We start from the raw sequence: 15,503 nt of genomic DNA, 5'->3' as shown, positions 1-15,503 counted from the left end.
TGATGAGAAGTTCCTATGTATGTAAATGTTTCTTTTTCTTTGTGCTCAAGATTTTCCCTTTACTTTTGTTTTACTACTACAGTATGAACCTGTAGTAGTAAACCAAAAGCCCTGGCAGGCTTTTCTTTATAATTATTCTACTTGTAGTTCACTGAGTCTCCTAGAGCTGAGATTTGTTGTTTATGTGTTAGTTTGTATAATTGGTATTGATCTGTCTTCTAGTGCACTAACTCTTTTCTTGGCTATGTCCAGTATACCAATAAACTTGTTAAAGGAATTCTTCAAATAGGGTATATTTTCCTAACAGTCATATTTTATTTTTATGCTTTTTATCTCTGTATAAATTTCCCATCTATTCATGTGCACGGTCTGCCTTTTCAACTAGATCCTTTAGTATATTAATATAGTCTCTAGTTGGCCAGGTTTGGATCTCATTGTTGTTCTGGTTACCTTCAGTGTACCACTGTACTGGAAGGCTTAATATTTCATGTATGACCTTTATATCTTTGAGCCTCACAGGGCCCCCAAAGCTTAACTGAATCTCCCCATTTTTGCCGGAGATGCAAAATCCTTTCCCGCCTGGCTAATTCACCTACACCCCCACCCAGCCTTGAACCTAATGGGTTTCACTTCCCTTGCCAGCAGGCGGAATTATTCTCACAAGCCAATCACATCCTCCTGTGGGAACCTTCTTTCGGAACCAGGGCATACCGCACCCTCTTGTTACGCAAAGCCGCACTTCCACAGCCCCTACTGGGCTCACTATTCCCGAGTACAACCCCTGTGTGGCCCTACATGGTGTGTAGTGTCCTCTTCCCCCAGACCGTGAGTATAAGTGACTAATAAACTGCTGTCAGTCTCATCTAGTTTGTCTCCAGTGTCATGTGTCGTATGTCTGAGCACCTTCCACTGTCTTGAGGGGCGGGTCCCTCCCTCGCTGGTGGGATGACTAGGAGGTGAACTGAACGTCCACAGACTTCATAGACTTACCTATGCTTAATGTAGGGCCTGAAAAGCAGAAGGGTCTTTTTCTTGTGTTCCTGTCCCATCCTTAGCAGGCCTTGCACTGCAGAGCCTGTCTCCACATTTTGCCCTTCCCCCGTGGTAGTATGGTGTTGCAAGTCCACGGTGAGGGCACAGGGAGTTTCTTAGCTGTCCTGTTCCTGCCCCAGACTTTGGTAGGATTTGTGTGCCTGAGTCTCAGCGGTGGAGCTCCCACAGCAGTTCTGTTCTTCCCCCAGCTCCCTTGTGGCAACCGGTCTCTGCTTTGTGTAGCCTTTTATTAGCAGGGCTTTTTGGATGTGAGCAAATTTCCTGTCCCCCTCCACTGGCCACCGCACTTTGCCTGGGACTTGGGGGTGGGATGGTTTCTAGTCCGTCTCCAGTGGCAGACACTTTTGCTTTGTATGAGAGAAGGATCTAAGAGAAGGATCTGGGAAGCGGTTTTCTGGCCTGGTCCCCAGTGGCAGCAGATCACCGTTGTGCACACCCACACCACCACCAATGGGCAGGTTTCTTGCCCTGTCCCAATTCTTTCTGCTGAACATCTGATGGAGGAAAGGGGGTGTGTCGATGCCCTCTGTGCACTGCTTTATTTAGCTTCATCTTCTTACCAAGGTTGATAAGTTGTGTGTTCATTTTCATTCCTTGATTTTTCCTTATGGTTTCCTTTTTGATCCTTGGATTATTTAGAAGTAAGTTCCACATATTTGTAGGGTTTTTTTCCCCATATATTTTTTGGTTATGAATTCTGGTTTAATTCTGTTGTGTTCAGAAAACATACTTTGTTAAATACACACACACATACACACACACATAAATTTTACATTTTGAAGACTTGATTGATTCTACTGTAGTATATGGTTTGGTTTGGTGAATGCACCATGTGCTCTTGAAAAGAACAGATATTTTGCTGTTAGGTATAATATTCTATAAATGCTACTTGGGTCAAGTTTATTGATAATGTTGTTCAAGTCTTCTGGAGCCTTACTGATTTTCTGCCCACTTGTTGTGTTACTTGTTGAGAGAGCAGTATTAAAAGTCTCTAGCTTATAATTGTAGATTTTTCTATTTTTCTTTTCAATTGTATTAGGTTTTTGCTTTAAATATATTGAATCTCTGTTGGTGGACACATACCTATTTAGGATTGTTATATTCTTGTGATGATTCGACCTTTTTATCTTCACATCATGCTTCTTTATCCATGGGTAATATACCTTGTGACAAAGTCTAATTTTTCTCCTATTAATATGACCACTCCGGATTTATTGTTTACATGATATATTTTGTTTCCATCCTTTTACTTTTATTTATTTCCAAAGTGGGCTTTTTGTAAACAGAATACAGTTGAATTTTCTTTTCACCCCCAACCAATCTAACAATCTCTGCCTTTTACTTAGAGTGTTTAGACCACTTGCCTTTAATATAATCATTAATAATATAATTATCAGTTTAAATCCATCATTTTACCCTGAGTTTTCCATTTGTCCCATTGTCCTTTATTCCTCCCCCCACACTTTTTAAAAAAATTTATTTATTTTTTTGGCTGCGTTGCGTCTTCATTGCTGCACAGGGGCTACTCTTTGTTGTGGTGCGCGGGCTTCTCATTGCGGTGGCTTCTCGTTGCGGAGCATGGGCTCTAGGTATACGGGCTTCAGTAGTTGTGGCACGCGGACTCAGTAGTTGTGGCAGGCAGGCTCAGTAGTTGTGGCTTGCAGGCTCTAGAGCGCAGGCTCAGTAGTTGTGGCACACGGGCTTAGTTGCTCCGCGGCATGTGGGATCTTCCCGGACCAGGGCTCAAACTTGTGTCCCCTGCCTTGGCAGGTGGATTCTTAACCACTGCGTCACCAGGGAAGCCCCTCTTCCCCCTTTCTTTTTTTTTCCTTTTTTTTTTTTGGCGGTACGCGGGCCTCTCACTGTTGTGGCCTCTCCCGTTGCGGAGCACAGGCTCCGGACGCGCAGGCTCAGCGGCCATGGCTCACGGGCCCAGCCGCTCCGCGGCATGTGGGATCTTCCCGGACCAGGGCACGCACCCGTGTCACCTGCATCGGCAGGCAGACTCTCAACCACTGCACCACCAGGGAAGCCCCCCACCCCCTTTCTTGATTAATTTTTTATGATGCTCATTTCATCTCTCCTGGTGGCTTACTAACTAAACTTTTGTTTAGTGGTTTACAATATATATCTTTAATGTACCACAGTTTACCTTCAATCAAATTCTGCTTAGATCACATAGATTATAAGAACCATGAAACAGTACACTTCTAGTTCTTCCTTCCCATTCTTGTGCTTTTGTAGTCATACATTTTATTTCTGTACATGTTCTAAGCCCCACAGTGCATTATTAATGTTTCTTGCTTTAGGCAATCAGTGATCTTTTAAAAAGTTTAATCCCCCCCATGTTTATTTACTTATTGTTACTTATTTTTTAAAAATTACCATTTCTGCCCCTCTTCATTTCTTTGTGTACATTCAAATTTCCACCCCCACCTATGGATTTCTCAGGTCTCCTCCACTGGCTCAGTTCTTTCTGATGGACACCTGATAGAGATCTCTGGCAAATGTGTTTGGATTCCGCTTGTGTCTAGAGCTTCCACAGATGCTAAACAGTTGTCCTAGCCCACTGTTGACCTTTAATAATCTGGTAACTTTTTTGTTGTTCATCACCTGTTTCTTTTATGCTCTGCCAAAGTAAAAATACTTAGAGTCCTGTCTGTCCTTGGAGTGACTTGGGAATTTAGTTCAGTTGATTGTCTTGTAATCTTAGCTCTCTGATGGACTAAAGAGTTGGTGTGGTTTTATAAATTATCTGTTTCTTTCCTCATCTTTGGAGTGGGGATGACATTCTCTTGTGGATTTCTACATCCTAAACAGAACCTGAAATATGCAGAGGAACCTGGAAAATTCGAAGTGCAAAACAGCAAAGTCCTTCCCTCTTCATACAGTGGAGTGAGTCCTTTGCCATAGAAACTCTTTTAGCAAAGGGCATTTCCTGGCTGTTGTATCATTTAGACTTCAGTTGCAGATGACAAAAATATTGGAGCTGTTTTAAACAGAATGGGATTTAACTTTAGAAATTAGATGCTTAAAATCATTGATAGGGTTGGAGAAGTAGGCTCAAGCTGGACCTCAGAATAGTCCCACAGAAATGGTTCCACAAGTGAGCTCTTAACCTCTGCCCCATATGGAAATTGAGAAGCTGCTGGGTTAACTTCTGGGCCAGGATCACACTACTTTAGCCGTGATCTTGAGATCAGGAAACCTCTAGCAGCGTCATTGGCTCTAGAACAATTTTGTGCCTCCTACTTCTGCTGCAGCAAAATGGATCCCTTGTGCACCATCCACTCTATGCCTGCTTAATTCACTTCTGAATTTGTCTTATACACATACATCTGATTGGCAGAGATAAATCCAAGGGGGTCTTGGAAATATAACGTTGGATTTCTGGCCTTTGTAGCATAAGCAAGTGAACTAGAGGGAAGTTGGAAAGGATACTGAGCAAGTCATAATTAGAGACGACAGAATCCATTTGAGTGAGCTATTAGGAGGAGACAGAAATTTATTAAAGGCTGTCAGAAGGCTAACAGACGTTAGCCAGGGATCCACGTTTCGATGCTTCACAGACAGGACTTGTGAAGCCAAGAGCAGTATCTAACCCCACAATGGCAGTGCTCTAGCAGGAGCCCCACTACAGCAGCTGCTACCTCTACTCAGCAATCTTGCATGATTCTGTTCTACCTTGACTCTGTCAGTAAGTGCCACGTATCTAGGGTCTATTCTTAGAACACTTCACTTTTTACCAATTTTTGTATTAGAGTACTTTTGATTATAAGTGAGAGAAACTCAACCTCATCTAGTTTAGAATAAAGGATAGATACTTTGGTTATATTAGTCAGGGTTCTTAGTTGGTAAGTACAGATTTCACTATAATTTGAACCGAAAGGCATATAGGATATTAGGTTCTCATAAAATCTCTGGGAAGACTAGAGAACCAGGTTTGGATGCTGCACTTCCAGAAACAGTGGAAAGACCCATGCCCTCTGCTGCTTGGAATCCATGATGTCAAACATGGATGGCAGAAAAGTCAACACACATGCCCCAGAAGAACGTGGTATCCCAGCCATTGTTCTTGCCGAACTATCCAGTCTCCCTGCATGCAGCCTTATTCTGATGTTGCTAACTCCTGTACCTAAATGTCATTCACATTTGTCAGCTTGGCTAAACCTGGCCTGTATGTCTGCATTCCTTGTTCAAGAGTGTCTGGGGAAAATGTATTTAGAGCTTCAAGGAAGGTAAGCTGGAAGTAGTTTGGAAATGGGTGTACAGTTTATGCCACCACCCACTTCTTTGACCACTTAACATCCATCCTTGCCGTCTCTACATGCTTCCTTTCCAGACATCAACTTTACAACAATAGTAATTATCCCTGAATCATTAGAAATATGGTACTATTTCCTTAAATGGGGAGGCTTAAATTTAACGTCACAGCATCCATCTCTGGTTGCTGTTTATTCCTCTTCTGGTTTTAGCCACAACTCTGTCTTTATAGCTTGTAACTTCTGCATTAAATTATAAAGGTAAAAACACCACCACCAACAGACCGTATATAAAAAATAGAAAGGGAATTGGGTGCAGAAGGAAAATAATTACACTGAGCAAGGAAGAAAACACAGATAGCTTCGTTAGTCTTCCGTTCTTCCTGATGCCTTCATTGTCATTCAGGATAGAACAGCGCGCGCACGCGCGCGCGCGCACACACGCACACACGCACGCACACACACACACACGCGCACACACACACACACACACACACACACACACACACACAGTTCTCCCGTTCGTATCTTAGATGACCAGAGTTCTTAGTCTGGTGGGGTGACCCAAACCTTCATTCTTGCAGGTTGTGGGCCCTGGGTTACAAGAAGTGTTTTGTGGGAGTAAGTCATTCATAAGTCTGTGTGTGCTATTGCTAGTCAATAGCACAGAAAAGGCAAATCATATCTAGAATAATTGTCCATTCAATGAAAACAGGTAACTGCTGAGAGTCTAATCTAACTGACATGTTACCAGGAATGGTGCCATGTTGGAGGCCCAGTGTACTCTGTTCTTTGCAGATTAGACAGTTGGAGTAATCAGATCAGAATGGGTGAGAGGACATCCCTGTGGTGGCATCCACAGGTGTGCCCATTTTGTTTACGTGTCCTTTGAGCAGTCATTGGGTAGCTAGGGAAAGAGGCTGGCTTATAGCCATAGGGATCATCTTATCCAGCAGACGAGTGAAAAACCTCCTTTGCAGAGGAGCCTTTGTGACCATGGGGGCTCAAATATCCTCACAGCCAGGCCCACCCTCAGATGTCTGACCCACAAACCTCTTTTATAAGCATCATTGTTACCAGTCCTCTAATCTCATTCCTTTCAAGTCCCTGATCATTGTGACAAGTAAATAACCATTGTCCATGGATGGGTATGGATTAGTACCTCTGGCCATCTCTCTTGCAACTCAAAGTAGAAAACCAGATGTCCACTCTAATGTTCTGCCCTCCAAAAGGATCTCCTTCTTCACTGGGCTTCACAGTCACTCCTGCCTGGGGCTGAAATGCTGCAGCAGTATAATTCCAGTCGGTGCCCCTACATCATGCGGAGCCATCTGCCACATTCGGATTTTTTCCTCTTCAGTTGACGTGTTAGAACTCCCATGGAAGCTGAGTGAGGGTTGAGGGAGAAAGGATGCTACCTCAGGAGTGTGACCTACACTGCTCCTGGATGAGCGTGTGCTGGTGCCGAGTCCAGCTGATTAGGACTTTATGGCTTGGATAAAATCTGGCTCGTGAGGAAGCTCAGGTTACAGGGTCACTTGGTTTTCTTTTCTCAGGCTTCCAGGTAAATTGCATGCCCGGGCCTATTTCCCAGAAGAAGAATAATTAAGGGGATAAGAGGTTTTGGCTTGCTTAAAACCCTGGGAGACTATGCCTCAGCTGTCCTGTGAGGTGTTGCTGTAGTTGGCTCCTTAACGCCATCCCTCAGACACTTTCAGCTCCATTAGATTGCTTGTTAAATGGGAGAAAATTATGTTTGCTTTAACTGCAATCCAAATGCCAGCTGTGCCGATCTGTTCCTGTAAGGAGACCACATTTGTTGAAGTTGCCACCCAGTTAAGTTTTAAAATAACGTCCTTTTTCTAAACTCCATTTATTTTTCTCTTCAGACCAAACAGGTGAGTTAAATGTGAAGATGACAGGAATTGCATGGTTGTTGTACATGTGGGTCATAAACAGACCCCTAGCTGCACTGGGGTCTGGGAAGAACTATTTTAACTCTAAACCCAGTGGTGCATTAGGGCAAGCTGGGAGTCAGAGGGTGCTGAGTCATCGATCAGTAAAATCTGCCACGACAGCTAAAAATCGAATGTTATCAGTCATTTTGTTTGATCTGCCCTGATTTGCATCTTGGAAGACTAACAGATCTCCCTTTACAGAGGGACATATTAAATATATTCTTTCATTGTGGGTCTCATAAGTAAAGGCTCATTTGGCCATTTTGAATAATTATGGAACATAGCAGACAAGCTTCCTATTTTTCTAGTATGTACCACACTTGGCTATGTTCTTTTTCAGAGATTTAGGTTTTCATTTTATTTACAACAAAATAGATCAGAATAGAGCAGTTTTGGAAAGGATGAGAAATATTATACCAGAGACCAATGACCCCCAGTTGTAGGTGGCATCTTTGGAAGTTGAAGAACTCAGTCCAGATTCTTTAAAATATCATTTCTAAAAATTGTACTTCCACCCCACCTATAGCCCGAGAAAAACTGAGTAAGTCATGAAATATTTTCAGTCGTAAGGTTTATAATTTTTAACAGAATGGGAGTTGAGAAATGGAATGTGCATCTCTAGCTGAATAGAACTTGTTTGGGGACCCTTTTGCTCAGAATTAATTTCAGTTTTTCAAACATTTCTTCTAGAATGCATCTTCCATGTGGATTATTACCTCCTTATTTTTAAGAAGTGGTTTTAAAGGAAAAGAGTTTCTACGGTAGCTTGTTTTCATTATCATGTTAAATTTTTTTTCAGCTCCCTTGGAAATCATTGACTAGCATCATTGAATATTATTACATGTGGAAAACTACTGACAGATATGTGCAGCAGGTAATTTTTTCATATTGCTACCAATACAATTGCATTAAAATGAACTTTCTATTTATACATTAATATTTCTTAGCAATATGCTTAGTTTTAAATTTGTTTTGTTTGCTTTATCTTTTCTAGACCATTTTAAAGTACATGATTTCATATCTTTAACATATTATTTTAAGATTTTAGTCTCGTATTTTCTTTACTTCCGATTCCATTATGATAAATATTTTGGACAGACAGCAGGGAAAGATACCAATAGAGAGGTGTTATTTTCCTTGCAGGTGCCTGGTGCTTCATCTCTTTGTGAGTATAGTTGACAGGAGTGACTTAAACTGTGTAAAAGATCTTCTGAACCCTCCTAGACATTTTTGTGGTTATACCCCCTAAGTCTTTGACCTTAACTGTAGTAGTTAGTCTTTGCTAGTTTGATACTTCGTACATAAGCACGCAACTTTTTTTTCCAAAATTATCTCTAAAAGCAGGGAATCACTTATTTTGTAAATTCTCCCCAAATGTCCCAAATTGAGGTAATTCTCTCAGTTACCTGTTTTGAGTAATACTACTTTTTGGGGAAAGGTACATTTTCCTCAAGTGACCTCAGTCAGTATATTATATTCTTCTAGTTAACATGTCAGAACTGGTAAAGGGGCAAGTATATTTAACACAGACATTATTTTTCCTAAGTATATGATCACCCAGTGGCAAGTGTTAGATGCTATAAAAATACAATTTAAAGATCACTTTAAAAATTACCATAGTGAGTCGTTGAGGTTGTGAATAGTGAATAAATACCCATGGCTTGTTGAAAAATTCCCAGCATCACATCATATATAATTCAGAAAGTGCTCATTTCAAACTAGCATCCAAATCCAGGCAAGATGGTTCTTTAGGACATTAGTCTGCCATCTTCTCGCCTGTTGGCTTTCCTAATAAAGTTGTTCCCCCACCACCACCCCCCCACCACCCCAAATACTTACTTCAAACAACTTAGGTAGCATGAAGACCATGTGCTCTGGAAAACCTGTGTTATTCAAAGTGAAAAGAGTCCCTAAAGATAGATGGTAGCGATGATGGCATCAAGGATGGTTGAAAGTATTTGGATAAAAATTATTTCCCCAAATTTGGACTCCTTCTTTAAAAGTCTTAAGTTGTCTCCTTAAATGTTTTTGTTTTCTTCTCATTGAGCAAATGGAGGGCTGTCTTATATTCTGATTTGTCTTCATTTTGAGTATCTACCATACATTATTTTCCTTCCCTATTTGCATTTATTATTGTGTTGATCACTCTCTGGATGTGATTTTATAATCTTTTCCCCATTCCTTTCCCTGCATTTGGCTCCTAATTGGTTCCTAAGAATCTGACATGAGTTCAGCCAAGCTTTAAAGTTTACTGCATGTCTCCCAACATTTGAGGGTACATGCGTATTTAATTGGACTTAGATTAGTTACTGTCTCCTTCTCTTTCATGGACTTTGGAAACTAATCATCTCTGAATAATTTTCTAAAAGCAAAGGTTATGTATTTTTTTTCCCTCTGAGAAAGTCAAAAAAGAAAAAAATAGAAACTGTGAAAAGTAAAAATGGTTACTTATAAGTCCTGTTTATCTACTCATGGAGGAATAGGAAACAGTTGTTCATTGATTTACTTTTAAAATTTGTGTCTAAAATGTTTTTAATACTTGTAGTTCTGTACCTCAGAATCTAGTGATCTTTTCTTACAAACCATTGCAGTTTACGTGCATGAAAGAAAAGCTCATCTTAAAAAGGCAATTTTTGAAGTATACTTCAATGTTTTATTTTCCTGTGAATTTTTTAAGGCAGATGAAGTGGTAATAATTATTCGACATCATGTGTAAAATATTTTATCTATCTTTTGAATTAGAAACGTCTAAAAGCAGCAGAAGCTGAGAGTAAGCTGAAACAAGTGTATATCCCAACTTAGTAAGTAATGGAAATCTATTAAAATATTTGCCATGGTATTAATTCTCTTCAAAACAAAATATGTACATTTTGGTCAGTTTCAGCCAAATTTGAATTTCTTTATGTATCTTATTTTCTTCCACTACAAAGCACTGTTTGCTTTCCATTTTAGTGCCACTTAAATGACCTTTTTTAGAAAGTAAAAATGGCTGGTGGGGGAAACCCCAAGTCAGCTAACAAAAGGACCAGAGGAAACATGCCATCAAAGCTTCAGGGAGGATTTCCCTGGTGGTCCAGTGGTTAACACTCCACGCTTCCACTGCACGGGGGTGCATGTTCGATCCCTAGTCAGGAATTAAGATCCCACATGCTACACAGCGTGGCAAAAAAAAAAAAAAAAAAAAAAATTTAAATTAATAAAAAGCTTCAGGGAAAGTGTTAGAAAACTAACCTATGAAAATATTATTTGAAGCAAATGTGTTTCAGAAAGCTAGCAACTTTTGAAACTTCTGTATTGTTTAATGTATTTTGTTTGGGTAATGTGTGTTGCCCTTTTGAGGTATGTCGTTTATTTGGTTGAGAATTTTACATTGTTTGCTTGGGGAAAGGGTTAGGGGACGTAATTAGAACCAAACTTTGTAAATCATTGGATAAATAATGAATAGGTTTCAGTTGTTTCAGATGCCTAGCATTCTATCATTATTGTCCTTTTGGTTTAGAAATCATTGTCATATCAAAATGAATGCCAATTTTCTTTTCATTTGCTACATTTTAAATGAATTATCTTTTTTTGAGGTCATGAGTTTGACAGTTCATTTGTTCAGGAAAATTTATTGAGCACCATGTATATAGTGCTATCCTACGTTCTTTGGGGATTAAAATGCAATTTACTACAGCGTTCTGTGTACTGATTCGAGCCTTTTCACTCTCTGAGCTCAGTACAGTTGTTTTATACCTCCCCTTTTGTTTACTGAATTTTGATATATTTTTATATACAGGAGGCCTCATAGACACTGAATTGTTATATTTCTTATGAATCTTTTATCTCAAGATAGATAACATGTAATTTACAGGGTCCATAATTTTTATTCAGAGCTGTAATGTCCTTCCTGCAGAGTGGTTTCTAATATTTTAGAAAATTATATGTTTTATTTGACTAATCTATAAAAGAACAACTCCCCAAAGAAAACACTGCGGTGATTCATGTGTCTTAGATTTTCAAAAACAAGCATACCAGCTTTCTTATACTTTGCAGTGCTGTCACATCAAAGGAAAAGTACATTAAGCCAGTTTTCAGCAAATAACCCAGATAATTGTTGCTATTCTGTTTTGCATTGACTTTGGAGTCTTGATCTAAGCCTTGATCTAAGTCAAAGACTAAGTCAAAGACCAGTATGTGGGCCAAATCTGACCTGCCACCGGTTTTTGTAAATAAAGTGTTATGGAATACAGCCATGTTCATTCATTTATGTATTGTCTCTGTCTGCTTTTGTGCTACAATGACAGCGCTCAATGGTTGCGACAGAAATTATAATACCCACAAAGCTTAAAACATTTACTCTGCCAATCCCTGATCCAAGTGAATGACTTTTGAAGATCAAGACAGAGTTTCTAATCATACTTTAAAAAAATGTTATATAAATCATGTATATAAATAGAATATATGAATTCTATTTATTATGAATTTATTATTCATAATAAATTCTGTTATGAATCTGTACTGTTGAGTTGGATAAGAATCTGAGTTCTTTGAAGAATTTCCCAATTAACTCTGAAATATTATTTTAAAACAAATAATAGATTAAGTTCTTTGGGGGAGGGGATGCTGTGCTACATGGCTTGTGGGATCTTAGTTCCCTGACCAGGGATCAAATCCAGGTCCATGGCAGTGAAAGCACAAAGTCCTAACCACTGGACCACCAGAGAATCCCCAAGAATTATTTTATACTGTCATTCTTTTGAGACTGGCAGTCTCCTATATATATGCAAAGCACTCTGTTCACTACTAGAGGTAGATCAGTTAAGAAGACACGTTGTCTTCTGGAGCCTACGTTCTATTGTGGGGGAGACAGATGCCCAACAGCTAGTCACCCAGTGTGTTGAGTACTCTGATGATGAAGAAGAGATGGTGTGACAGTTTGTTCTGGGGACCACACTCAGGTGATGCTGTCAGGAAAGATTCCTTGTGGAGGTGAGTTTGAGTGAACTGTAGAGGAGGGATCATTCAGGTGATGGAGGCTTTCCAGGCCAATGGGATTGTGAGATGGGAAGGGGCAGAACAGAGTTACAGAGGTGAGAGAAAGGCAGTGTGGCTGGTATGAAGAGAGTGGTGAGCCATGGGAGGCCAATACGGTAGGCAAGGGCCAGGAGTTAGCCATCTGATAAACAGTGGAATTGGATTGTAAACAAGTAAGTATCATGATTAAATTTCTACGTACTTTAAGATTACTGGCTACATTTTGGAAAATGGTATGGGGAAACAGGGGAGTGGATGTAAGAACACCAATTATGAAAGTTCTTGGAGAAGAAAGATGATAGTAGCTTGACCTGGAGCTGTGGCCTGGAAATGGTATGCTACTTAGAGGTGATTGACTTGTATGGAGAGATAGAGGGGAGATGTCAAGCTGAGTCCCAGGTTTCTGGCTAGCTCAATTAACTAGGTGGATTGCCGTGCTGTTCACCATGATGAGAAACTGCGGCAGAGAACCAGGTTGGGTCATTTTGAGTTTGTTTTCTCCAAAAAGAGGTGTTGAATATGCTGTCAGACATATTGGTCTTAAACTCAAGAGAAAGTTCTGGGCTAGAGGTCCGTATGTGAGCTTCATCAGCAGATAATATTGTGCTTGAAACTGTGGATGAGACTTCTTAGAGTAATAAGAAAAAAGAGCCTTGGACCAAACTTGAGGAAATCTGTTCAATATATCAGATAGAGTATGATAGCTGAAAAAGGATAGCCAGGTGAGTGCATTATCACACAACCTGAGAGAGGAGTGTCTTTCAAGGAGGGAAAGAGGTTAACGGTGTCAAATGCTAATGAAAAATAGCCAGGGAATTGAGCAACATGGAGGTCGATGGTAATCTTTAATAGAGTGCTAAGGGCTGCAGACAGTGAAGATTAGCAGCTCTCAGGAAAACTGGCTGGAAAAGGCAGTTGAGAGTTCTTGGCATTGAGGGGTGAGTTTGGATAGAGTAATGGGGGAGTTTTTTAAATATGGAGAAATGGAGAAATCTGTTTCCATGGTAATGAGGAGGGTCCAGGAAAGAGAATCAAGTGTACAAAGTTCTCCAGAGGGCAGGAGGGCTGCAATCTGGAGCATAGATGAAGGGAGGAAAGGTTTGGGCATTAGATAAAGGAAGGGCAGTTTCATATAATGCAGCTTTAAAAACTTAAAAAAAAAATGTTTGTCTTTATTCAAATGGTCACATTGACGTTAACCATTTGTCCCCCGAGAAGTAACCTGTAGGTACTTGGTTTTGCAAAACATGTTTTGATTGGTTCACCTGTCTATATTCCATCTTTGCACGCTCATTTTCCTTTTGTGATTATTAGAATTAAGGTCAGTGGTTTATTCAGTCAAGTAACATTCTAGATTCAGTTGAACAACTGAAGTTGTGTTTACTCTCATTCTTTTTTCAGGCCGCTCAACTGTAAATTTGTATTAGGTCTCTTAACACATATATTTTGCCCTGTGTAAAATGTCAGAAATGTTCCTATTTGGAGGAAGCCTTCTGACATTATCAGCCATTTGACTTCAAGGGGCTACCACTTCTTTCTATGTATAGTAGATTTTAAAAATCAGAAATATTTTTACATACCCTTGGAAATCTTAGTCATTCTGAATCACCACTTTTAATTTTGTACTTTTCCAACTGAAAACTGTAAGAGGAGAAATACGTTCTGTCTGGTTTAAAATGTGTCTTTGAAACCAATTTGTCTTCAAAATACATTGCTGGAACAGATTTGAAGTGTAAATAATAGCCCTGTTTATAGAATAGGGCCCTCAGTGCACACAGAGGTTAAATGATTTCTTCTGGGGTGGTGATGGGGCGTCAGCTAAGAATTACAGTAACAGTGCCAGAAAGAAATCTTATTTTTTTAAAAAATTTATTTATTTTTATCATTTTTGGCTGTGTTGGGTCTTTGTTGCTGCACACGGGCTTTCTCTAGTTGCAGCAAGTGGGGGCTAATCTTCGTTGTGGTGCACGAGCTTCTCATTGCGTTGGCTTCTCTTGTTGCGAAGCATGGGCTCTAGGCGTGTGGGCTTCAGTAGTTGTGGCACGTGAGCTCAGTAGTTGTGGCACGCGGGCTCAATAGTTGTGGCTCGCGAGCTCTAGAGCGCAGGCTCGGTAGTTGTGGCGCACGGGCTTAGCTGCTCCGCGGCATGTGGAATCTTCCCGGACCAGGGATCAAACCCGTGTCCCCTGCATTGGCAGGTGGATTCTTAACCACTGCACCACCAGGGAAGCCCAGAAAGAAATCTTAATTTGTCATCAGGCCAAGTTTACATATTAGGCTTTCACTGGTAAATGTAAGTGTGGGAATGAGAAACAGCAAAAAGGGAACTCACAAGCCTACTCTGTGCTGAAACTCCAGGTGTCTTAATAGTTGTGAACTCTCATTACTTCACAAGCCACAGGAAGATAGAGTATGGTCTGCATTTAGTCATTCAGCATTCATTACTAACAAATAATTCGCTAATTTACTTTGCTTATTTTTAGCCCGGCAAATAGACATGAAAGCTCCTCTGGAATGCAAGCTCCTTGCTGTTGGCACTTTTGTTTACTGGGCGCTGAATAAATATATGTTAAATGAGTTATGCGTGTATTGAGGACACACTATGTACACCTGTACAGTATTCTTAGGCATGGCTGATAAGCAGGGGAGTTAGGCTACCCCAGATGGGAAAAAGTGAGCCATGTTTGCTCAGTAAGTACCAAGACAATCTGGGTTACGTGTTTGTGAGGAATTACGGCCTCTGGAAATCTGATAGATATATCTTTTTCCTCTTAAAAAGAAATGCCTCAAATACATTTATTGGTTTTTCTAATTTCAAGTGCTACTTAATCTTCGTCATAAATATTCAAACATGATAGAAATCACGGGTGGTCACAATCTCCTGAAATGCTAACTTTTACCTCTCGAGACATGCCTTGCTGATATCCACAGTGTCTCTGTTGGGCATGTGGCTTTCGTGTAGTTCCCTTGAGAGCCAATGCGTGGAGTCAGCAGCTGTCACACCAGCAGCAGGAATGGGACAGTGGTTTTCTCTAAACACAGCACACTACCCTTGGCTCAATTATTTAATCCAAAAATTATATTCTCAGGAGAATTTATGATAGGTGATAAAGTTTAATAAATTGTATCTTTCAAATTTATCAGAGGGTGTCCTAAGGAAATTGTGTTTGGGTGGAGAAGAGATACGGTGTATTTATTTTGTGAGTGTCAGGCT

General features: G+C 40.2%; 1 protein-coding gene across 8 annotated transcripts in view; it reads left to right on the top strand.

Moving 5' to 3' along the window:
* The window catches only part of MTA3 (metastasis associated 1 family member 3), a 168,939-nt gene that overhangs the window by 107,182 nt on the left and 46,254 nt on the right, over window positions 1–15,503 (top strand). For all 8 annotated transcript variants that reach the window (XR_010934065.1, XM_067703128.1, XM_067703134.1 and 5 more), the window contains exons 10-11: window positions 8,073–8,147; window positions 10,016–10,074. Coding sequence is in view for 7 of the 8 variants with exons in the window: in XM_067703128.1 (XP_067559229.1) it covers window positions 8,073–8,147; window positions 10,016–10,074 (134 nt within the window). In the remaining variant the exon portion in view is untranslated. The remainder of the gene's footprint in view (window positions 1–8,072; window positions 8,148–10,015; window positions 10,075–15,503) is intronic.

Source organism: Pseudorca crassidens, chromosome 14 (assembly GCF_039906515.1).
Source record: "Pseudorca crassidens isolate mPseCra1 chromosome 14, mPseCra1.hap1, whole genome shotgun sequence".
NCBI lineage: Eukaryota > Metazoa > Chordata > Mammalia > Artiodactyla > Delphinidae > Pseudorca > Pseudorca crassidens.
This window is presented reverse-complemented; position numbering and strand designations above follow the sequence as displayed.